The sequence below is a fragment of the Salvelinus fontinalis genome, chromosome 9, assembly GCF_029448725.1.
Source record: "Salvelinus fontinalis isolate EN_2023a chromosome 9, ASM2944872v1, whole genome shotgun sequence".
Classification (NCBI taxonomy): domain Eukaryota; kingdom Metazoa; phylum Chordata; class Actinopteri; order Salmoniformes; family Salmonidae; genus Salvelinus; species Salvelinus fontinalis.
In genome coordinates this window covers 51,809,428-51,830,755 of record NC_074673.1, presented here as the reverse complement: position 1 = coordinate 51,830,755, position 21,328 = coordinate 51,809,428, and the positions used below count along the sequence as shown (strand labels likewise).

The window sequence follows — 21,328 nt, the reverse complement described above, 5'->3', positions numbered from 1 at the left end:
GGGGAGTTTTTCAGGATAACAAAGAAGTGGAATGGAGCTAAGCACAAGCAAAATCCTAGAGGGAAACCTGGTTTAGTCTGCTTTCCACCAGACACTGGGAGATTAATTGACTTTTCAGCAGGACAATACCCTAAAACACAAGGCCAAATCTACACTAGAGTTGCTTACCAAGAAGACAGTGAATGTTCCTGAGTGGCCAATTTGATAGAGCTTGAAGAATTTTGAAAATAATAGTTGGCAATGTTGCATAATCCAGGTGTGGAAATCTCTTAGAGACTCACCCAGAGAGACTCACAGCTGTAATCGCTGCTATAGGTGCTTCTGCAAAGTGTTGACTCAGGGGTGTGAATACTTATGTGCGGTGCATTCAGAAAGTATTCAGGCCGCTTGGCTTTTAAAACATTTTGTTATGTTAAAGCCTTATTCAAAAATTGATTAGATAGTTTTTTTTCCATCATCAATCTACACACAAGAAAAGTTTCAATTTTTTTGCAAATGTTTTAAAAATAAAAAACAGAAATATCACATTTGCATAAGTATCCAGGCCCTTTACTCAGTACTTTGTTGAAGCACCTTTGGCAGAGATTGCAACCTCAAGTATTTTGGGGTATGATGCTACAAGCTTGGCACACCTGTATTTGGGGAGTTTCTCCCATTCTTCTCTGCAGATCCTCTCAAGCTCTGTCAGGTTGGATAGGGAGTGTCCCTGCACAGTTATATTCAGGTCTCTCCAGAGATGCTCAATCCAGTTCAAGTCCGGGCTTTGGCTGGGCCACTGAAGGACATTCAGAGACTTGTTCCGAAGCCACTCCTGCCTTATCTTGGCTGTATGCTTAGGATCATTGTCTGGTTGGAAGGTGAACCTTCGCCCCAGTCTGAGGTCCTGAGTGCTCTGGAACAGGTTTTCATCAAGGATCTCTCTGTATTTTGCTCCGTTCATCTTTCCCTTGATCCTAACTAGTCTCCCAGGCCCTGCCACTGAAAAACAACCCCACAGCATGATGCTGACATCACCATTCTTCACAGTAGGGATGGTGCCAGGTTTCCTCCAGGCGTGACGCTTGGCATTCAGGCCAAAGAGTTCAATCTTGGTTTCATCAGAACAGCGAATCCTGTTTCTCATGGTCTGAGTGTCTTCAGGTGCTTTTTGGCAAAGTCCCAGCGGGCTGTCATGTGTCTTTTACTGAGGAGTATCTTCCGTCTGGCCACTCTACCATAAAGGCCTGATTGGTGGAGTGCTGCAGAGATGGTTGTCCTTCTGGAACCTTCTCCCATCTCCACAGAGGAACTCTGAAGCTCTATCAGAGTGACTATCAGGTTCTTGGTCACCTCCCTGACCAAGGCCCTTCTCCCCGAATTGCTCAGTTTAGCCGGGAGGCTAGCTCTAGGAAGAATCTTTGTTTGTTCCAAACTTTTTCCATTTAAGAATGATGGAGGCCACTGTGTTCTTGGCGACCTTCAATGCTGCAGAAATTTGTTAGTACCCTTACCCAGATCTGTGCATCGACACAATCCTGTGTCGGATCTCTACAGACAATTCCTTCGACCTCATGGCTTGGTTTTTGCTCTGACATGCACTGTCAACTGTTGGATCTTATGTGAGTGCTTGTGAGTGCTTTTCCCAATCATTTCCAATCAATTTAATTTACAACAGGTGGACTTCAATCAAGTTGTAGAAACATCACAAGGATGATCAATGGAAACAGGATGCACCTGATCTCAATTTCGAGTCTCATAGCAAAGTGTCTGAATACTTATGTAAATAAGGCATTTCAGTTTTTTATAATTAATATATTTGCCAACATTTTGAAAAACCTGTTTTCGCTATGTCATGATAGGGTATTGTGTGTAGATTTGATGAGGAAACAAATTATTTTAATCCATTGTAGAATAAGAATGTAACGTAATAAAATGTGGAAAAAGTCAAGGGGTCTGAATACTTTCCGAAGGCACTGTATATGAGATATTTCTGTATTTCATTATCTATAAATTTGTTGTTTCTAAAAACACTATCAATGTGGGTATTGTGTGTAAATGGGTGAGAAAAAAAAGATTTAAATATTTTTAAATTCAGGCTGTTACACATCAAAATGTAGAATAAGTCAAGGGGTATGAATACTTTCTGAAGGCACAGTACATGATGAATGTTTTGAGACGGGGACCATTGTGGCTTGACGCTCCTTCTGATATCCCTCTTCTGGTAAAGTTACTCCAAGACCTCAGTGCCCTGAAGGCCAAGCGGCACTGGGAGAGGAGGGAGACCCGGGTGTCCTTCTGGAGAAAATGCCACGAGCAGTTCAGGACTAACAGCACTGATCCTGGGGCCGCCTCAGAGTTCTTCCTGGCCCAGGCAGGTGCCTCTGAGCCTCACCGGGGCTCCGTGGCCGAGACAGAGCTGCTGTGTGTCCAGGAGAGGTGCCTTCTCCTCAGCCTGGCCGGCCACTGGCTGTCCTTGCTCACCCAAGCTCCCCTGGTACGTCTCGAGGACCTGGAGAAGCAGCTGTGGACAAGCCGAGTGCGCCAGCAAGTCCTGCTCACCGCCATGGAGAAGGAGAGCATGTTCGCCCTCCCGGCGCCCACCATAGCCCCCGAGGAAAACTCCTACGAGGCCCTGATCAGGGAGTTCTCCTTCTCCAAGATGGCAGTGCTCAACGAGCCCAGGTACCTGAGCTTAGACGGCCTGCCCAGCTTCTCCCCTGAGGAAGAGGGTGGGGAGGAGACTGGGTCGGAGGAGCAGGGTGCTCTGGCTATCCTGGTGGGGCAGCTGTTGGACGATGGGTGTATCCACGAAGCGAGCCGTGTGTGCCGCTACTTCTCCTTCTGCTCCCGGGACATGTGGGTAGTGCTGCACTGCCGAGGCCTGGCCTCAGGCGAGCTCCAGGCTGGCCTGCAGGACATGCTCACCTATCAGGGCCTGCCCAAGAAGAGCATTCCCAGCTGTAAGCTCCACACGACCCTCAGTTAACCTGTTTGATGCATGTCAGAATTGTTCCAAATCAAATCAAATTGTATTGGTCACGTACACATATTTAGCAGATGTTATTGTGGGTGTAGCTTAATTCTTGTGTTCCTATCTCCATCAGTGCAGTAGTATCTAACAATTCACAACAATACACACTAATCTAAAAGTAAAAGAATGGAATTAAGAAATATAGAAATATTAGATTGAGCAATGTCGGAGTGGCATAGACTAAAATACTGTAGAATAGAATACAGTATATGCATAAGAGATGAGTAAAGCAGTATGTAAACATTATTTAAACATTATTGAATTGACTTGTGTTCCATTATTAAAGTGGCCAGTGATTCCATGTCTATGTATATAGGGCAGCAGCCTCTAAGGTGCAGGGTTGCTAAACCGGGTGGAAGCTGGCAAGTGATGGCTATTTAACAGTCTGATGGCCTTGAGATAGAAGCTGTTTTTCAGTCTCTCGGCCCCACCTTCACCACCCAGGAGGGGCCCGTCAGGAAGTCCAGGACTCAGTTCCACAGAGCGGCGTTCAGACCTAGGGCCCAAGCTTAATGATGAACTTGGAGGGTACTATGGTGTTGAACGCTGAGCTATATTCAATGAACAGCATTCTTACATAGGTATTCCTCTTGTCCAGATGGGATAGGGCAGTGTACAGTGCGATGGCGATTGCATCGTCTGTGGATCTATTGGGGCGGTAAGCAAATTGAATTGGGTCTAGGGTGTCAGGGGAGGTAGAGGTGATATGATCCTTAACTCGCCTCTCAAAGCACTTCATGATGACAGAAGTGAGTGCTATGGGGCGATAGTCATTTAGTTCTGTTACCTTTGCCTTCTTGGGTACAGGAACAACGGTGGACATCTTGAAGCAAGTGGGGACAGCAGACTGGGATAGAGAGAGATTGAATAAATCCTTTAACACTCCAGCCAGCTGGTTTGCGCATGCTCTGAGGATGCAGCTAGGGATGCTGTCTGGGCCGGCAGCCTTGCGAGGGTTAACACGCTTATTATTATTATTATTATTAACACGCCATATTCCCAGTCACTTTGCCATGGTTAAATGTGGTGGTTCGCGCTTTCAGTTTTGCGCGAATGCCGCCATCTATCCACTGTTTCTGGTTTCGGTAGTTTTTAAACAGGTTTAATCTCCTATACACTTCCTGATGAACTCAGTCACCGTATCCGTGTATTCGTCGATGTTACTCTCAGAGGCTACCCGGAACATATCCCAGTCTTCATGTGCAGAGGTCACAAGTTAAAAAACACTCACACACATCCAAACACCAGTGCCAAAAATGTTAACAACCCTCTGAAGAATCAAAACGACACTCACATACACCCAAACAATTCAAAGATTGTCAGTAACAGTCACAACACCTACATAGTTTATAGTGAGGTACAAAAGTATTTGGACAATCACAGTTTGTTGGTTATTTTGGCTCTATACGCCAGCACATTGATACAATGACAGTGTGGTTAAAGTGCAGACTGATAGCTCAGGTGAATCGTTAAGAAATTACATCACTTTTTGTACATAGTCCCACCATTTTAGAGAACAATTCACTTATGTCTATTAAAGTAGTCAAAAGTTTAGCTTTTGGTACGATATTCCTAGCATGCAATGACTACATCAAAACAAACTGCAAATGCATCTGTAATTTCTAAACTGTTCAACCGATATGGATTAAAATACCCTAAAAGTGGCCTCCCGAGTTGCGCAGCGATCTACATCGCTGTGTCACAACCGGACGTGACTGGGAGTCCCATAGGGCGGCGCACAATTGGCCCAGCATCGTCCAGGTTTGGGGATGGCTTGGCCAGGGGGGCTTTACTTGGCTCATTGCGCTCTAGCGACTCCTTATGGCGGGCCAGGTGCCTGCGGGCTGACTTCGGTCGTCAGTTGAATGGTGTTTCCTCCAACACATTGGTGCAGCTTCCGGGTTAAGCGAGCGGACGTTAAGAAGTGTGGTTTGGTTGGTCATGTGTTGGAGGACGCGTGACTCGACCTTCGCCTCTCCCGAGCCCGTTGGGGAGTTGCAGCGATGAGACAAGAACGTAATCACGAACTTGGGGAGACAAAGGGGTAAAAAAAAAAATTACATACCCTGAAATTAACGCTGACAGTCAGCACTTTAAGCTCATAGTCATTGTATTATTTCAAATCCAAAGTGCTGGAGTACAGAGACAAAACAACAACAAATGTGTAACCGTCCAAACACTTTTGGTCCTCTGTCTAGCCTTTTGCATTATTGACATATCCCCTCTTTGAACGCTGTCCATCTGTTTCTCTGTGAATGGCCCCACTCCAGCAACCAGTTTTAGCAGCCTGTCCTCCTTTGTGATGGTGCCCTCCCCAGAGGACCAAACGGTGACTCAGCTCCAGATGCTGGTGGATAAATGTCGCCACGGAAAGAGCTACTGCAAGCAGGTCCTGAGTCTCTACGAGCTCTCCAAGGTACTCCCCTGTCTTTTCCGACTTTAACATCGAAGTTGCTGCCTTTTCAGACCTAAACAACAGACTGAGCCTATTTCTGCGAAGTCAATTGAAGTTATGTACATTGCTGTGTGTTCATGAGAGCATTGTTGTTGTGTAGTATTTTTTATAATGTACTGTATTAATACCCTAGATTTTAATATACAGGATCAGTGATTTCACTCTCTAATCTATTCAATTTCTACATGTCGTTATGAGTTGAACTTGGTCGTGTTCATTAGGGCGCACAAAGGAAGATGTTTTAAAAAACGGTTTGGAACGGTTTGGAACATAAAATGAAAATGTGCTTTTCTTATTGTACAAGTGCAGGTATATGCTCACTATTTCAATCAGTTCTTCCATTTGGTGCCCAATGAACAAAACCTTGATCATGGTAACCTTTGACCCTTTGATACCGCTACCTAGGAGCTGCAGTGTTCATACAGTGAGATCTCAGCTGAGGAGCCTCAGGCGGTGCTGTGTAAGGTGCTACTGTCCCAGCAGCCGGAGCGCTATAAGAAGGCCCAGGCCTTCATCAGTGTGCAGGGCCTGCAGCCTGACACCGTGGCCCAGCTTATATCCACCGCCGTGGTCCAGGGCCTGTTGGCCTCTGCACAGGACGGAGAGACTGGTGAGAGGAATGGTGGATTGGTTGATTGATGGATATGGCTGTTTAAATGCAACTAACCGCCCCTCTAGAATATTTTTTCACACTTTTAAATCCCTATTCATATATTGAATATGTTGTGGTTATTTTGCCTACTATAACCCAAATTTTAGTCAGACGGATTCATTTTTAGTCCTACGGTTACAGGAAATGTATAATCGTAGCTAAGAGCTCAGATGATTGGTTACAACGCTTTAATATGCACCTCCTGCGCTATCCTTGCTATTGGACTTTATTACTGTCTTATTAAACCCTGAGTCAGACACAACGACTGTAGTGATTGGTGTGTGTGTTCACAGCAGAGAAGCAGATGTTCAGTCCAGAGGAAGGGAGAGAGTCCTTCTTGCAGCTGGCCAAGCTGTGTGGGGACCCCAACCTGGTGGGCATCAAACTGCTGGACCACATCCCCACTGTGCCACTGGGAGAGCTCGGTTGCAGTAAGATATACTCAATAGTAGGGCTGTGACGATACCAGTATCGCAATATTTTTTTCCATGGCGGAAAAAAAAAAAACACGAAGCAGACCAAACACTTTGGTCCTTTAAAAACCTGCTGTATGTAAAATGTGTGTGCTAGAGCTTGGAAAATAAATACATGTGACTCTGGATGACAACATAATGACAACACTGCGATGCTGATATCATCCCGGCCCTACTCAATACTACAGTAACACTCTCACAGTAGTGACAAACACTGGATAACACAGGCTGTTCTCTTATGGGAATGAAATTATTCCAGTCTATTAGCTGAGTCTTACTTCAGACACTAAATACTAGATAAACACTCTGTCATAGTACTGTAGTGGTAAACAATGGTAATATAGTATTATCATGGAATTATTCCACTCTATTTAGCTAGTCAAGCCATAGTTTTTTAAAAACCCTTGTACTAGTGGGAACTGGCCTATATGGATAGGGCTACATTTAAATGTTTCTTACAGAAGAAATATGAAAAGCATGTGCATAACCATGGTAGCAATCGAAAGGGAACCGTTTGGAGATCATGGAGAAATGATTATACTAAAGGTGAGGACACAACAGTTATTCTGACACTGACTGAATCCAAACGTAACACTGTTGATTTTATGTGCATTTTACATTTACTGTACTTTTCACCGTATTTGTTGGTAACAAAATCTGAAAATACTTTGGATACATTCAATAACATGATAAGAATATTCACGGGAAATTTTGTGGTAGGCGCAACATAAGACAAAAAAACAAAAACGGTTTGAGTGAGCGGGGTAACTGGTGTCTCCAAATGGCTACACACCTCTCCAAAGAGTGCACAGTTCCTACGTACAGTTGAAGTCGGAAGTTTACATACACCTTAGCCAAATACATTTAAACTCAGTTTTTCACAATTCCTGACATTTAATCCTAGTTAACAATCCCTGTTTTAGGTCAGTTAGGATCACCACTTTATTTTAAGAATGTGAAATGTCAGAAAAATAGTACAGAGAATGATTTATTTCAGCTTTCAGCTTTATCGCCTTCCGCAAGCTTCCCACAATAAGTTGGGTGAATTTTGGCCCATTCCTCCTGACAGAGCTGGTGTAACTGAGTCAGGTTTGTGGGCCTCCTTGCTCGCACACGCTTTTTCAGTTCTGCCAACAAATGTTCTATGGGATTGAGGTCGGGGCTTTGTGATGGCTACTCCAATACCTTGACTTTGTTGTCCTTAAGCCATTTTGCCACAACTTTGGAAGTATGCTTGGGGTCATTGTCCATTTGGAAGACCCATTTGCGACCAAGCTTTAACTTCCTGACTGATGTCTTGAGATGTTGCTTCAATATAGCCACATAATTTTCTTGCCTCGTGATGCCGTCTTTTTTGTGAAGTTTACCAGTCCGTCCTGCAGCAAAGCACCCCCACAACATGATGCTGCCACCCCCGTGCTTCACGGTTGGGATGGTGATCTTCGGCTTGCAAGCCTCCCCCTTTTTCCTTCAAACATAACGATGGTCATTATGGCCAAACAGTTCTATTTTTGTTTCATCAGACCAGAGAACATTTCTCCAAAAAGTACGATCTTTGTCCCCATGTGCAGTTGCAAACCATAGTCTGGCTTTTTTGTGGCGGTTTTGGAGCAGTGGCTTCTTCCTTGCTGAGCAGCCTTTCAGGTTATGTCGATATAGGACTCATTTTACTGTGGATATAGATACTTTAGTACCTGTTTCCTCCAGCATCTTCTTTGCTGCTGTTCTTGGATTGATTTCCACTTTTCACACCAAAGTACATTCATCTCTAGGAAAAAGAATGTGTCTCCTTCCTGAGCGGTATGACGGCTGCGTGGTCCCATGGTGTTTATACTTGCGTACTATTGTTTGTACAGATGAACGTGGTACCTTCAGGCGTTTGGAAATTGCTCCCAAGGATGAACCAGACTTATGGAGGTCTACAAAAAAAAATCTGGGGTCTTGGCTGATTTTTTAAAATGTTCCCATGATGTCAAGCTAAGAGGCACTGGGTTTGAAGGTAGACCTTGAAATACATCCACAGGTACACCTCCAATTGACTCAAATAATGTAAATTAGCCTATCAGAAGCTTCTAAAGCCATGACATTATTTTCTGGAATTTTTCAAGCTGTTTAAAAGGCACAGTCAATTTAGCGTATTTAAACTTCTGACCCACTGGAATTGTGATACAGTGAATTATTAGTGAAACAATCTGTCTGTAAACAATTGTTGGAAAAATTACTTGTGTGTCACGCCCTGGCCTTATTATTCTTTGTTTTCTTTATTATTTTAGTTAGGTCAGGGTGTGACATGGGGAATGTTTATGTTTTGTTGGTTTTGGGTGTTTATTTGGTAAAGGGGTTATGGGGTGTAGTAGATGGTTTTGTGTTGAGTGTATATGTCTAGAGTTGTCTATGTTGGTTAGTTATCTAGGAGAGTCTATGGTTACCTGAATGAGTTCCCAATTAGAGACAGCTGATTTCGGTTGTCTCTGATTGGGAGCCTTATTTAGGGTAGCCATAGGCTCTCATTGATTGTGGGTAATTGTCTATGTAAGAACGTTAGTAGCCTGTATGTTTGTGCACAACGTTTGTAGCTTCACGGTCGTTTTGTTATTTTGTTGTTTTGTTAAAGTGTTTTTGTGTCGTGTTCATCTTCGTGTTAAAATAAAAGAAGATGGCATATTTTCCAACTGCTGCATTTTGGTCCGTTAATCCGCCACACGATCGTGACAGAATTACCCACCATAGGACCAAGCGGCATGACCAGCGGCAACAGGAGCAATACAAGGATTTATGGACATGGGAGGAAATTTTAGACCGGGAGGTACCAGGAGAATATAACCGCCCCAAAGCTGAGCTGGAGGCAGCGAAAGCAGAGAGGCGGCGATATGAGGAGCTAGCTCGGAGGCAGGAAAAGGAACCTACAAAGGATCTGGGTTACACTACGTGGGAGGAGATCGACAGGTGGGCGATCAACCCAGGGAGAGTGCCGGAGCCCGCCTGGGATTCTCTGGCGCAGTGCGAGGAGGGATACCGGCGAATGGAGGCAGCACGACGAAGCGGTAGGAAGCCTGTGGGAAAACCCAAAAAATTTCTTTGGGGGGGCTTAAAGGGAGAGTGGCGAAGTCAGGTAGGAAACCTGCGCCTACTCCCTGTAATTACCGTGGAGAGCGAGAGTACGGGCAGACACCGTGTTACGCAGTAGAGCGCACGGTGTCTCCTGTACGTGTGCATAGCCCGGTGCGGGTTATTCCACCTCCCCACACTGGCAGGGCTAGATTGAGTATTGAGCCGGATGTCATGAAGCCGGCCCTACATATCTGGCCACCAGTGCGTCTCCTCGGGCCGGTTTACATGGCACCAGCCTTACGCATGGTGTCCCCGGTTCGCCTACATAGCCCGGTGCGGGTTATTCCACCTCCCCGCACTGGTCGGGCAACGGGGAGCATTCAACCAGGTAAGGTTGGTCAGGCTCAATGCTCAAGGGAGCCAATACGCCTGCACGGTCCGGTATTTCCGGCGCCACCTCCCCGCCCCAGTTCAGTGCCACCAGTGCCTACACCACGTAACAGGCTTCCAGTGTGTCTCCAGAGCCCTGTTCCTCCTCCACGCACTCGTCCTATGGTGCGTGTCTCCAGCCCGGTATCACCAATTCCGGCACCACGCACTAAGCCTTTTGTGCGTCTCCAGAGTCCTGTGCATCCTGTTGCTGCTCCCCGCATTAGCCCTGAGATGCGTGTCCCCAGTCCGGTACCACCAGTTCCGGCCCCACGCACTAGGCCTAATGTGCGTCCCCAGGGTCCAGTATGCCCTGTTCCTGCTCCCCGCACTAGCCCTGAGATGCGTGTCCCCAGCCCGGTGCCACCAGTCCCGGCACCACGCACCAGGCCTACAGTGCGCCTCAGCCGGCAGGAGTCTGCCGTCTGCACAGCAATGACTGAACTGCCCGTCTCCCCAGCGCCATCTGAGCCATCCGTCTCCCCAGCGCCATCTGAGCCATCCGTCTCCCCAGCGCCATCTGAGCCATCCGTCTGCAATGAGTCTGCAAAGCCGCCCGTCTGCCATGAGCCTGCAAAGCCGCCCGTCTGCCATGAGCCCACTGAGCCGTCCGCCAGACAGGAGCCGCTAGAGCCGCCAGCCAGACAGGAGCCGCTAGAGCCGTCCGTCAGACAGGATCTGCCAGAGCCGCCAACCAGACAGGATCTGCCAGAGCCGCCAACCAGACAGGATCTGCCAGAGCCGCCAACCAGACAGGAGCAGCCAGATCAGTCAGCCAGCCATGAGCAGCCAGATCCGTCAGCTAGCCATGAGCAGCCAGATCCGTCAGCCAGCCATGAGCAGCCAGATCCGTCAGCCAGCCATGAGCAGCCAGATCCGTCAGCCAGCCATGAGCAGCCAGATCCGTCAGCCAGCCATGAGCAGCCAGATCCGTCAGCTAGCCATGAGCAGCCAGATCCGTCAGCTAGCCATGAGCAGCCAGATCCGTCAGCTAGCCATGAGCAGCCAGATCCGTCAGCCAGCCATGGGCCATCCCTCAGTCCGGAGCTGCAGTCCTTCAGTCCGGAGCTGCAGTCCCTCAGTCCGGAGCTGCCATTCTTCAGTCCGGAGCTGCCCCTTACCCTGGTGCTGCCCCTTACCCTGGTGCTGCCCCTTACCCTGGTACTGCCCCTTACCCTGGTACTGCCCCTGATCCTGGTACTGCCCCTTACCCTGGTACTGGACCTTAGTCCGGAGCTGTCCCTTAGTCCGGAACTGCCCCTTAATACAATGGGGTTAATGTGGAGGGGGGTCGTTTGGAGGAGGCCTAGGAGGTGGTTAGGTACTGTGGTGACGTGGGGACTACGACCAGAGCCGGAGCCGCCACCGTGGAGGGGAGCCCACCCAGACCCTCCCCTAGACTGTGTATGGTGCGCCCGGAGTTCGCGCCTCAAGGGGGGGGTTATGTCACGCCCTGGCCTTATTATTCTTTGTTTTCTTTATTATTTTAGTTAGGTCAGGGTGTGACATGGGGAATGTTTATGTTTTGTTGGTTTTGGGTGTTTATTTGGTAAAGGGGTTATGGGGTGTAGTAGATGGTTTTGTGTTGAGTGTATATGTCTAGAGTTGTCTATGTTGGTTAGTTATCTAGGAGAGTCTATGGTTACCTGAATGAGTTCCCAATTAGAGACAGCTGATTTCGGTTGTCTCTGATTGGGAGCCTTATTTAGGGTAGCCATAGGCTCTCATTGATTGTGGGTAATTGTCTATGTAAGAACGTTAGTAGCCTGTATGTTTGTGCACAACGTTTGTAGCTTCACGGTCGTTTTGTTATTTTGTTGTTTTGTTAAAGTGTTTTTGTGTCGTGTTCATCTTCGTGTTAAAATAAAAGAAGATGGCATATTTTCCAACTGCTGCATTTCGGTCCGTTAATCCGCCACACGATCGTGACATTGTGTCATGCACAAAGTAGATGTCCTAACCGACTTGCCAAAACTATAGTTTGTTCGCAAGAAATTTGTGGAGTGGTTGAAAAACGAGTTTTAATGACTCCAACCCAAGTGTATGTAAACTTCAATTGTAATTACAATGCACTTTTATGACTCAAAGAAGAGTCTTCAACTATAAGGTACTGGTTTGAGCTCTCCTTCCTGTGCCGTTGAGGAACTAGAACAAGCACACTTGTAGTTGTTTTCTCTGGAACACAACCCTGCGTCCCCGCCTTCTCACAATCACTGTTGTTTACACATTCCAAAATTTCCGCATTCCATTATCAATCGCAATCTGGTAAGGTGGGCGTCATTTGAAAGCGTGCTCTATTGCCAGCATGGTTAGCTACGTTACAAAATATGATCTTACAGTGTTAGGCTTTCGCAAGGAAATTCGGAGAAGCCGATCATAATTTTGGTGCGCATATAATAGTCACGAGTGCATTCAGGTGAGCGTTCCCCACCAACTTTCTTCACAATACGACAAACATAGGCTTGTTCAGAACAACCCAGGGTATGACGCCATGTCATCTTGTAACTGTACATCAAGCATACAGTAGTGATCATAAACGTTGACACTGTATATGACACGTTTTTTGATATGGAAACGTTCAGTGCACATTTGGACTATCGGGTGTTTGACTTGCTTGTATGACATAAAGGCAATATTTATTATAATCCTCAACGTCTCATCTTTCAAAATACATAGAGTCCTCTTTATTTACACTCAGACAACAAAACATTTGCAAAAGTTTCCCAATTAGTGGGAGAGATGGGGGCAACATCTTGTCACGTGCGGTGTTCAAGTTCAGAATCGCTGTCAGTAAAAACCAATATTGAGACATTGAGACCTTGAGCTCTGACGTCATGTGTAGCGTGTTATTGTACAGCCACCGCGTTAAAATTTAGGCGCTTATCAGTGTGCAAAATCTGCTATTTCGAACCTGTATACGGGTACGTATGTAAAGAGCTACCAATGGAAATGAGTCATGCCAACCAGTTACTAATTAATTTGCAGTTTAATGCGTTGCAGTGTATTGGTGGATAATATCATGTATCACGATGCATAATATCTAACTCTCCCTCTTGTTGTATAGCGGTGGAGCTGTTGATTCTGGCCCACGACTGCTTCAGTCTGACCTGTAACATGGAGGGCATAGTGAGGGTGCTGCAGGCCTCCCGCCACCTCAGCCACGCACACCTGGCCCACAGCGAACACTACGGCCTGCTGGTAAATCCCTCTGCCTGGTCACACATGGGCCTCCTTCCCAGTCATTGTATCATAATTACATCGTAATATATGTTGATGGCTTTGCAATGAATTACCTGGTGAGATTTTACTATAAACCAATTGCTCCAAATTAATGTACAGTCGTGGCCAAATGTTTTGAGAATGACGCAACTATTAATTTTCACGAAGTTTGCTGCTTCAGTGTCTTTAGATATTTTTGTCAGATGTTACTATGCAATACTGAAGTATAATTACAAGCATTTCATAAGTGTCAAAGAATTTCACTGACAATTACATGAAGTTGATGCAAAGAGTCAATATTTGCAGTGTTGACCCTTCTTTTTCAAGACCTCTGCAATCCACCCTGGCATGCTGTCAATTAACTTCTGGGCCACATTCTGACTGATGGCAGCCCATTCTTGCATAATCAATGCTAGGAGTTTGTCAGAATTTGTGGGTTTTAGTTTGTCCACCCGCCTCTTGAGGATTGACCACAAGTTCTCAATGGGATTAAGGTCTGGGGAGTTTCCTGGCCATGGACCCAAAATATCGATGTTTTGTTCCCCGAGCCACTTAGTTATCACTTTTGCCTTATGGCAAGGTGCTTCATCATGCTGGAAAAGGCATTGTTCGTCACCAAACTGTTCCTGGATGGTTGATGGTTGAGAAGTTGCTCTCTGAGGATGTGTTGGTACCATTCTTTATTCATGGCTGTGTTCTTAGGCATTGTGAGTGAGCCCACTCCCTTGGCTGAGAAGCAACCCCACACATGAATGGTCTCAGGATGCTTTACTGTTGGCATGACACAGGACTGATGGTAGCGCTCACCTTGTCTTCTCCGGACAAGCTTTTTTCCGGATGCCCCAAACAATCGGAAAGGGGATTCATCAAAGAAAATTACTTTACCCCAGTCCTCAGCAGTCCAATCCCTGTACCTTTTGCAGAATATCAGTCTGTCCCTGATGTTTTTCCTGGAGAGAAGTGGATTCTTTGCTGCCCTTCTTGACACCAGGCCATCCTCGAAAAGTCTTCGCCTCACTGTGTGTGCAGATGCACTCACACCTGCCTGCTGCCATTCCTGAGCAAGCTCTGAACTGGTGGTGCCCCGATCTCGCAGCTGAATCAACTGCAGGAGATGGTCCTGGCGCTTGCTGGACTTTCTTGGGCACCCTGAAGCCTTCTTCACAACAATTAAACCGCTCTCCTTGAAGTTCTTGATGATCCGATAAATGGTTGATTTAGGTGCAATGTTACTGGCAGCAATATCCTTGCCTGTGAAGCCCTTTTTGTGCAAAGCAATGATGACGGCACGTGTTTCCTTGCAGGTAAACATGGATGACAGAGGAAGAGCAATGATTCCAAGCACCACCCTCGTTTTGAAGCTTCCAGTCTGTTATTCGAACTCAATCAGCATGATCTCCAGCCTTGTCCTCATCAACACTCACACCTGTGTTAACGAGAGAATCACTGACATGATGCCAACTGGTCCTTTTGTGGCAGGGCTGAAATGCAGTGGAAATATTTTGGGGGGATTCAGTTCATTTGCATGGCGAAGAGGGACTTTGCAAGTCATCTGATCACTCTATATAACATTATGGAGTATTTGCAAATTACCATCATACAAACTGAGGCAGCAGACTTTGTGAAAATTGATATTTGTGTCATTCTCAAAACTTTTGGCCAAGACTGTACTGTAAGCATGGTGGTGTCAGTTCATGAGTACTGTTTTTCTCTTTTCTCCGTGCATATGTATGTGTGTGTGCGCTCACCTTGTGTTGACCCCTTCAGGTGCGTCTCCTAACTGGCATCGGCAGATACAATGACATGACCTACATCTTCGACCTGCTCAACCAGAACCACCGCTTCGAGATGCTGCTCAGGAAAAAAGTGGAGTCGGTAAGAGGCGCACACACACGGATCTGTCTCTCTCTCACACACACAAACGCAGAAACTGCACACACACAAACACAGATAGAGATCGCTCTTCCCAAAACAGTCTCCGTTGAGTTCTGACAGAACACCCACAGAGACACAACAGACCTGCCAGACCGAGAGGCATCTAGTCATTGTATTTTAGTTGAGACAGGAAATATATATATCACAGGGGTTGTGTGCATGCTGTTTTCCGAGAACACCATGCTTTAGATGTGTAGGACTGTCTCGGAGTACCAGAATTAGGACAATAGGAAAGGATATTTTCCTTTCACGTTGTCCTTTCCAGGACAGCTCCAGCAACTATTGGATGCATAACCAAGCCAGCCCAGTACAGCTCTGCTTGGGTCGGTTCAGTAATGTGAAAGGGGGATAAAAGTTGGTGTGTTTTGTAGTGCTCTTGTTTATACGTACAGTACGCTAGTATCTAAACGGTGTGTGTGTGTTGCAGAACTTCCGGCTGAAGACGGCCCTGCTGGACTACATCAAGCGGTGTTTGCCGGGGGACAGCGAGAAGTACAACATGGTGGCCCTGTGCTTCAGCATGTGTAGAGAGATAGGAGAGAACCACGAGGGAGCCGCCCGCACCCAGCTCAAACTGATCGAGTCCCAGCCTTGGGGTGAGCTATGACAAGGCCTACAGTTATAGTATGAGGATCACTACAGTTACAGTATGAAGTCAGACATACTATATATGTGTGACGTATATAAAGAACATGGTATAGTGGCTGAGGTGAATACATTTTTCAATTCTGGATATGAAAACAGTAGACAATTGTCATTTTATGAATTGAATGTCAAATCACTTGAGTCAAAAACTGAACTGACCCCAACCCTGGTGTCAAGGGATGTGTTTTTCAGTATTGTAGTATCTTTCCTGTTGTATAGAGGGCAACTTCTTAAAATAGACTGTTGTGAAGTTTTTCTGTTGCTTTAACTTTATTTGCACCTGAATGTAGCCTGTGTGTGAGTCATTGACACAAACGCAATGAAGAGCTGCAGGACATGCAGACAGTGTTTTTCACTCACTCCCTGCTCATCCCATAACAGCAGTGACCCCTGAACTCAAAAGTTCCTTGATAAAGGTTCTTACTCTCCTGAAGGATGCTGCAGAGAGCTATTCTAAGGTATTGTTATCCCTCCAACTGTCAAACACAGGTCCTCTGTTAAGTGTTGCTTAATGCTAGAAAGGTCTCCTTGGACCCCCCTTTGTGCCAATGACACATGTTTTGGACATCAACATTCGAACAAGTAGATTTAATATATGCTATCCGAATACGAAACATTAGAATACGAAAATATATTTTTTAAAGAACATAACATTTCATTACTTTATGTTACTGTACAGCCTTATTCTAAAACAGCCTTATTCTAAAATGGATTACATTTTTGTTTTGTCATGAATCTACACACAATACCCCATAATAACAAATCAAAAACAGTATTTTTGAATTTTGTTTTTGCAAATGTATGATTTTTAAAAAAAAAAGAAGAAAAAAAAGGAAATATTACATTTGCATAAGTATTCAGACCTTTACTCAGTACTTTGTTGAAGCACCTTAGGCAGCGATTACAGCCTCGAGTCTTGGGTATGACGCTAGAAGCTTGGCACACCTGCATTTTGGGAGTTTCTCCCATTCTTCTCTGCAGATCCTCTCAAGCTCTGTCAGGTTGGATGGGGAGTGTCGCTGCACAGCTATTTTCAGAAAAACATCCCCACAGGATGATGCTGCCACCACCATGCTTCACCATAGGGATCGTGCCAGGTTTCCTCCAGACGTGACGCTTGGCATTCAGGCCAAAGAGTTCAATCTTGGTTTCATCAGACCAGAGAGTCTTTTAGGTGCCTTTTGGCAAACTCCAAGCGGGTTGTCATGTGTCTTTTACTGAGGAGTGGCTTCCGCCTGGCCACTCTACCATAAAGGCCTGATTGGTGAAATTCTGCAGAGATGGTTGTCCTTCTGGGAGGTTCTCCCACCCCACAGAGAAACTCTGTAACTCTGTCAGAGTGACCATCGTGTTCTTGGTCACCTCCCTGACCAAGGCCCTTCTCCTCCGAGTGCTCAGTTTGGCCGAGCGGCCAGCTCTAGGAAGAGTCTTGGTGGTTCCAAAGTTCTTCCATTTAAGAATGATGGACGCTACTGTGTTCTTGGGGACTTTCAATGCTGCAGACATTTTTTGGTACCCTTCCCCAGATCTGTGCCTCGACACAATCCTTTCTCTGAGTTCTACGTACAATTCCTTTGACCTCATGGCTTGGTTTTTGCTCTGACATTGTCAACTTCGAAGACATTCAACTGAAACCCATTACCTCGTCACGACACTTTGATCCAGGGAAAAGCTTCCATTAGACACCATGATTCGACTTCTAATAGCGAGGACAGAACTGGCACTACCGTGGACTTCTTACCTGGGATGTCTAGTTGCACAGTTGTCAACTGTAGGACCTTATATAGACAGGTGTGTGCCTTTCCAAATCATGTCCAATCAATTGAATTTACCACAGGTGGACTCCAATCAAGTTGTAGAAACATCTCAAGGATGATCAATGGAAACAGGATGCACCTGAGCTCAATTTCGAGTCTCATAGCAGTGGACCTGAATACCCTTGTAAATATATATATATATTTTTTACTGTTTTCGCTTTGACATTATGGGGTATTGTGTGTAGATTGATGAGGAAAAATAATAATTGAATCAACTTTAGAATATGGCTGTAACGTAACAAAATGTGGAAAAAGGGAAGGGGTCTGAATACTTTCTGAATCCAGTGTATGTAGGGTGTCCACACACTAGTACTGAGCGAAGACAGTACAGTGTGAGGAGAACAGAGATAACGTTAGATGGTTGTCTGACTGGCTGGCTGCGACTGCCTGAGCAGAGATGAGATGATGACTCTAAGGAATTAAAAATGATAGTCTACAGAATTGCAATATTTGATTATTTCCTATTTTTCTATTTGGACCTGACAGAGCCAATGGAATATTTTCAATGTTTTGGCAGTTGAATGTCCACTATTTTGGGCTTTGGAATTTCTATTAAAAAGCTCTAATCATTTTTGTAATTATTCATAATGCATTTAATATTAATCGAAAACCGTGATATTTTTTTTAATAATCTTGTCAAAACTGAACTGAAAAAGCACTAATGGCTCAGTACGACCACCCAATCTACCCAGAGTGGCTTTGGTGATGAAATTTCACTTCTTTATGTTATAAAATACATTTTACCAAGACAAATATGATGATTCATGTTCTACGTTGTTCAGTGGGGTCTCACTAACATTTCATTAACAGTATATCCAAATAGTCGGATTTCCTAACCTAATACATTCGATAATAATCACAGAGCTCTGTTGACGAGCGTTGCAGCTTTCTCGCAGCAACTTTTGAGGATTGCACATGTTGTGGTCGTCATCTTCAAAGTTGTTTCTACGAGTCGCCAAAGCTAAATTAGCATGGCACAAGCTGAATTAATTGTGAAAGGCTTTGAAAATAAAAAGATTCCGGTGCGTTCAGTGCTCCGTTGACATTTCACAGAGATATGCTTGTTTTTGTGAGAAAATCTTCTAAACAGGAATTTCTCATTAATTTGGAAAGCTTATACTAAAATATGAAAATACTATCCCACCTCTATATGGTTTTATGTCCTGCGGATTCGAGTAGAAAGATGACGAGTTCAACGGGAAACGTGAACCTGTGAGGTAGCAATCGTTCTCGCACATCATCCAGCCTAGCTGACGCGATGCTGTGCAATTTGTATTATTTTGACAGCTTTTTTTTCTCTGGCCTCCACTGATTTAGTCACCCTAATTTTGGCCACCCTACAAGGGTAAAAATTCTTTGAACATGAGGTTTGGACCTGTGTGGGTTCCATATTTTGCGCAGAGGGAGGGAGTTCCCGTCTCGCTTTGTTCATGGTGCCTACCAGGCTTGTTTTTTGTGCATCGTTCGCTTCCCCTCGCTCATAAACTCTCCCATTCTCCCCCTTTATCATACTTTACTTCATTTATTTCATCTGTTATATGTAAAAAAAAAAAAAAAAAAAAAATCGGTATAGTTTAGGTTCAGTTTTGAGGCAATTATCGGGGTAATTATCAACTGGTCATGGCGCCTTCAACTGTCGGGAAAGCCATTAAAAAATGATATGTCCTCCTAAAACTGGTTATAACTCAAATCAAATGTTATTTGTCACATAAAAACAGGTGTAGACTAACAGTGACTTGCTTACTTACGGGTCCTTTTCCAACAATGCAGAGTTAAAGATAAAACAGGTAATAGAAATAGTGACACAAGGAATAAATACACAGTGAATAATGAATAACAATAACGAGTAAAAAATAACATGGCTATATACAGGGAGTACCAGTACCGAGTTGATGTGCAGGTATACAAGGTAATTGAGTTAGCTATGTACATATAGGTATGGGTAAAGCGACTCCAGTTCTGTTTGTGATTTAACACACTGTCGTTGTTAGAATGTTTATATAGACTTATTTAACATTTACATTTGTTTTGCGTCATTATTATCTGGGTCTTTCTAGTGTTAATTGAACGTGAGTAATAGCTTTGCAGTGGAGATAAAAACGTTCTGTGTGTCTGTGTGTGTACGCGTGCACGCATATGCATGCGCGTGTGTGTTCTCCCTCAGGACTCATGTGTACGCCAGGCAGCACGTTGTGTCAAAATGGCAAAGCTGACCACACTCCAGCTCCACTTCCTGAACCACGGTCAAGACCAACGTGTCATCAACCTGCGCCAATCAGATCTCCTTGGTGCCATTGTGGCACTGCCCCGCTGTTACCAGGTAATGGCACTAAATGTAACCGTGTTATACTAAATCAGTTATCCAAATGCTAGACTTGTGGTACGGGCGCTAATGTAAGAGTGGGAGCAAAAATCAATTATCCCAATCCTAGATTTGGGAAGGATGTACTGAAATGTAGATTGATTCCCAGTCGTATGTCATAATGAGATGTAGCTAAGCTTATTTTAAGCTATTATTTTAAACTGTTGTTTCTCTTGTCTCTAGGCTTTTGTGTTGTCGGAGGCCTACGACTACAGTCCAGACTGGGCGGAGGTGCTCTACCAGAAGGTCATCCTCAGTGGAGACTTTGCTTACCTAGAGGAGTTCCGACTTCACAGGCCACTCCCCGCCTGCCTGTTTGAAGACATATCCCAAAAGTAATTTCAGATGATTTCCAGAATTAGGAGGGAATATCTTCTTGCTGATATTAATCCTTGGTCTGGTTCTACCTTTCAGATTGACTCACAACACGCCTCCGAGCAGTGCGGGCCAGAACCTGAAGAGACTATTGCAACACTGTGATGACGTTTACACCTACTACAAGCTTGCGTATGAACACAAGTTCTTCGACGTGGCCAACATGTTACTTCAGGACTCCAAAACAAGCAGTTACCTAAACGACAGGCTGGGTACTAGGTAGCTGATTCGAAACGGCACTGCCCCTGTCAAATACCTCCAAATACGCATGTGGAATTTTTTACAAACTCTTTTCTATAACATCTTTCATGGAGATGAATAGTTTCACGAAATAATGTTTTATTTTCTCCATGCAAAATCACTGACTAACTGAATAAATCTCGTATTGATTGAAGCTACAGACTTCTGTCTTTACTTAAACACGATTGAGTAGTCACACACAGGCTGTTATTATAGCTGTTGTTGTGATGTCTACCCCTCTTCCTAACCGAGGTAGACAAAGTAAATGATCCTAAATTGTAATAGAGTTAGGGTTGCAAAATGATAGTAACATTCCCAAAATTCCTGGGAATGCTGGAGTATTCAGGATTTTCATTTTTTCCCCCACTTGATTCCAATAAACGTTTAACCAGGATTTCTGTAAAACCTTGAAATTTTACGAAAGATACCGGAAAGGTGCCACCCTAAGTGGAAGACTTGGTGGACTGTATATTCTTTGGTTTGGTATTGCTTAATGTGTTCACTCCCAGGTGCTGATCGGGGCACAGATGACAGTAAAGTGGATTACAGTTTTGTGGTGGGTTTAATAAAGATGAGGATTCACACAGTATAGGGCAAAGCACAGCACAGTGTAGGATGTTTATGGCTTGATTGACAGCTTGAGTGTTAACCAACTCGGTTGTGTG

General features: G+C 44.9%; 1 protein-coding gene across 3 annotated transcripts in view; it reads left to right on the top strand.

The window, feature by feature from the left end:
• Window positions 1-20,817, top strand: part of spg11 (SPG11 vesicle trafficking associated, spatacsin) — an 86,472-nt gene extending 65,655 nt beyond the window's left edge. Inside the window, exons 30-40 of one of the 3 annotated variants that reach the window (XM_055934819.1) lie at window positions 2,207-2,939; window positions 5,281-5,426; window positions 5,871-6,075; window positions 6,414-6,548; window positions 13,135-13,268; window positions 15,057-15,164; window positions 15,652-15,820; window positions 16,251-16,327; window positions 19,851-20,006; window positions 20,232-20,383; window positions 20,463-20,817. In XM_055934819.1, the coding sequence (XP_055790794.1) occupies window positions 2,207-2,939; window positions 5,281-5,426; window positions 5,871-6,075; window positions 6,414-6,548; window positions 13,135-13,268; window positions 15,057-15,164; window positions 15,652-15,820; window positions 16,251-16,327; window positions 19,851-20,006; window positions 20,232-20,383; window positions 20,463-20,646 (2,199 nt within the window). In that variant the 3' untranslated portion in view covers window positions 20,647-20,817. Of the gene's footprint in view, window positions 1-2,206; window positions 2,940-5,280; window positions 5,427-5,870; window positions 6,076-6,410; window positions 6,549-13,134; window positions 13,269-15,056; window positions 15,165-15,651; window positions 15,821-16,250; window positions 16,328-19,850; window positions 20,007-20,231; window positions 20,384-20,462 lie in introns of all 3 variants that reach the window. The other 2 variants (XM_055934818.1, XM_055934820.1) reach the window with 2 other exon arrangements.
• Window positions 20,818-21,328: the final 511 nt, after the last annotated feature.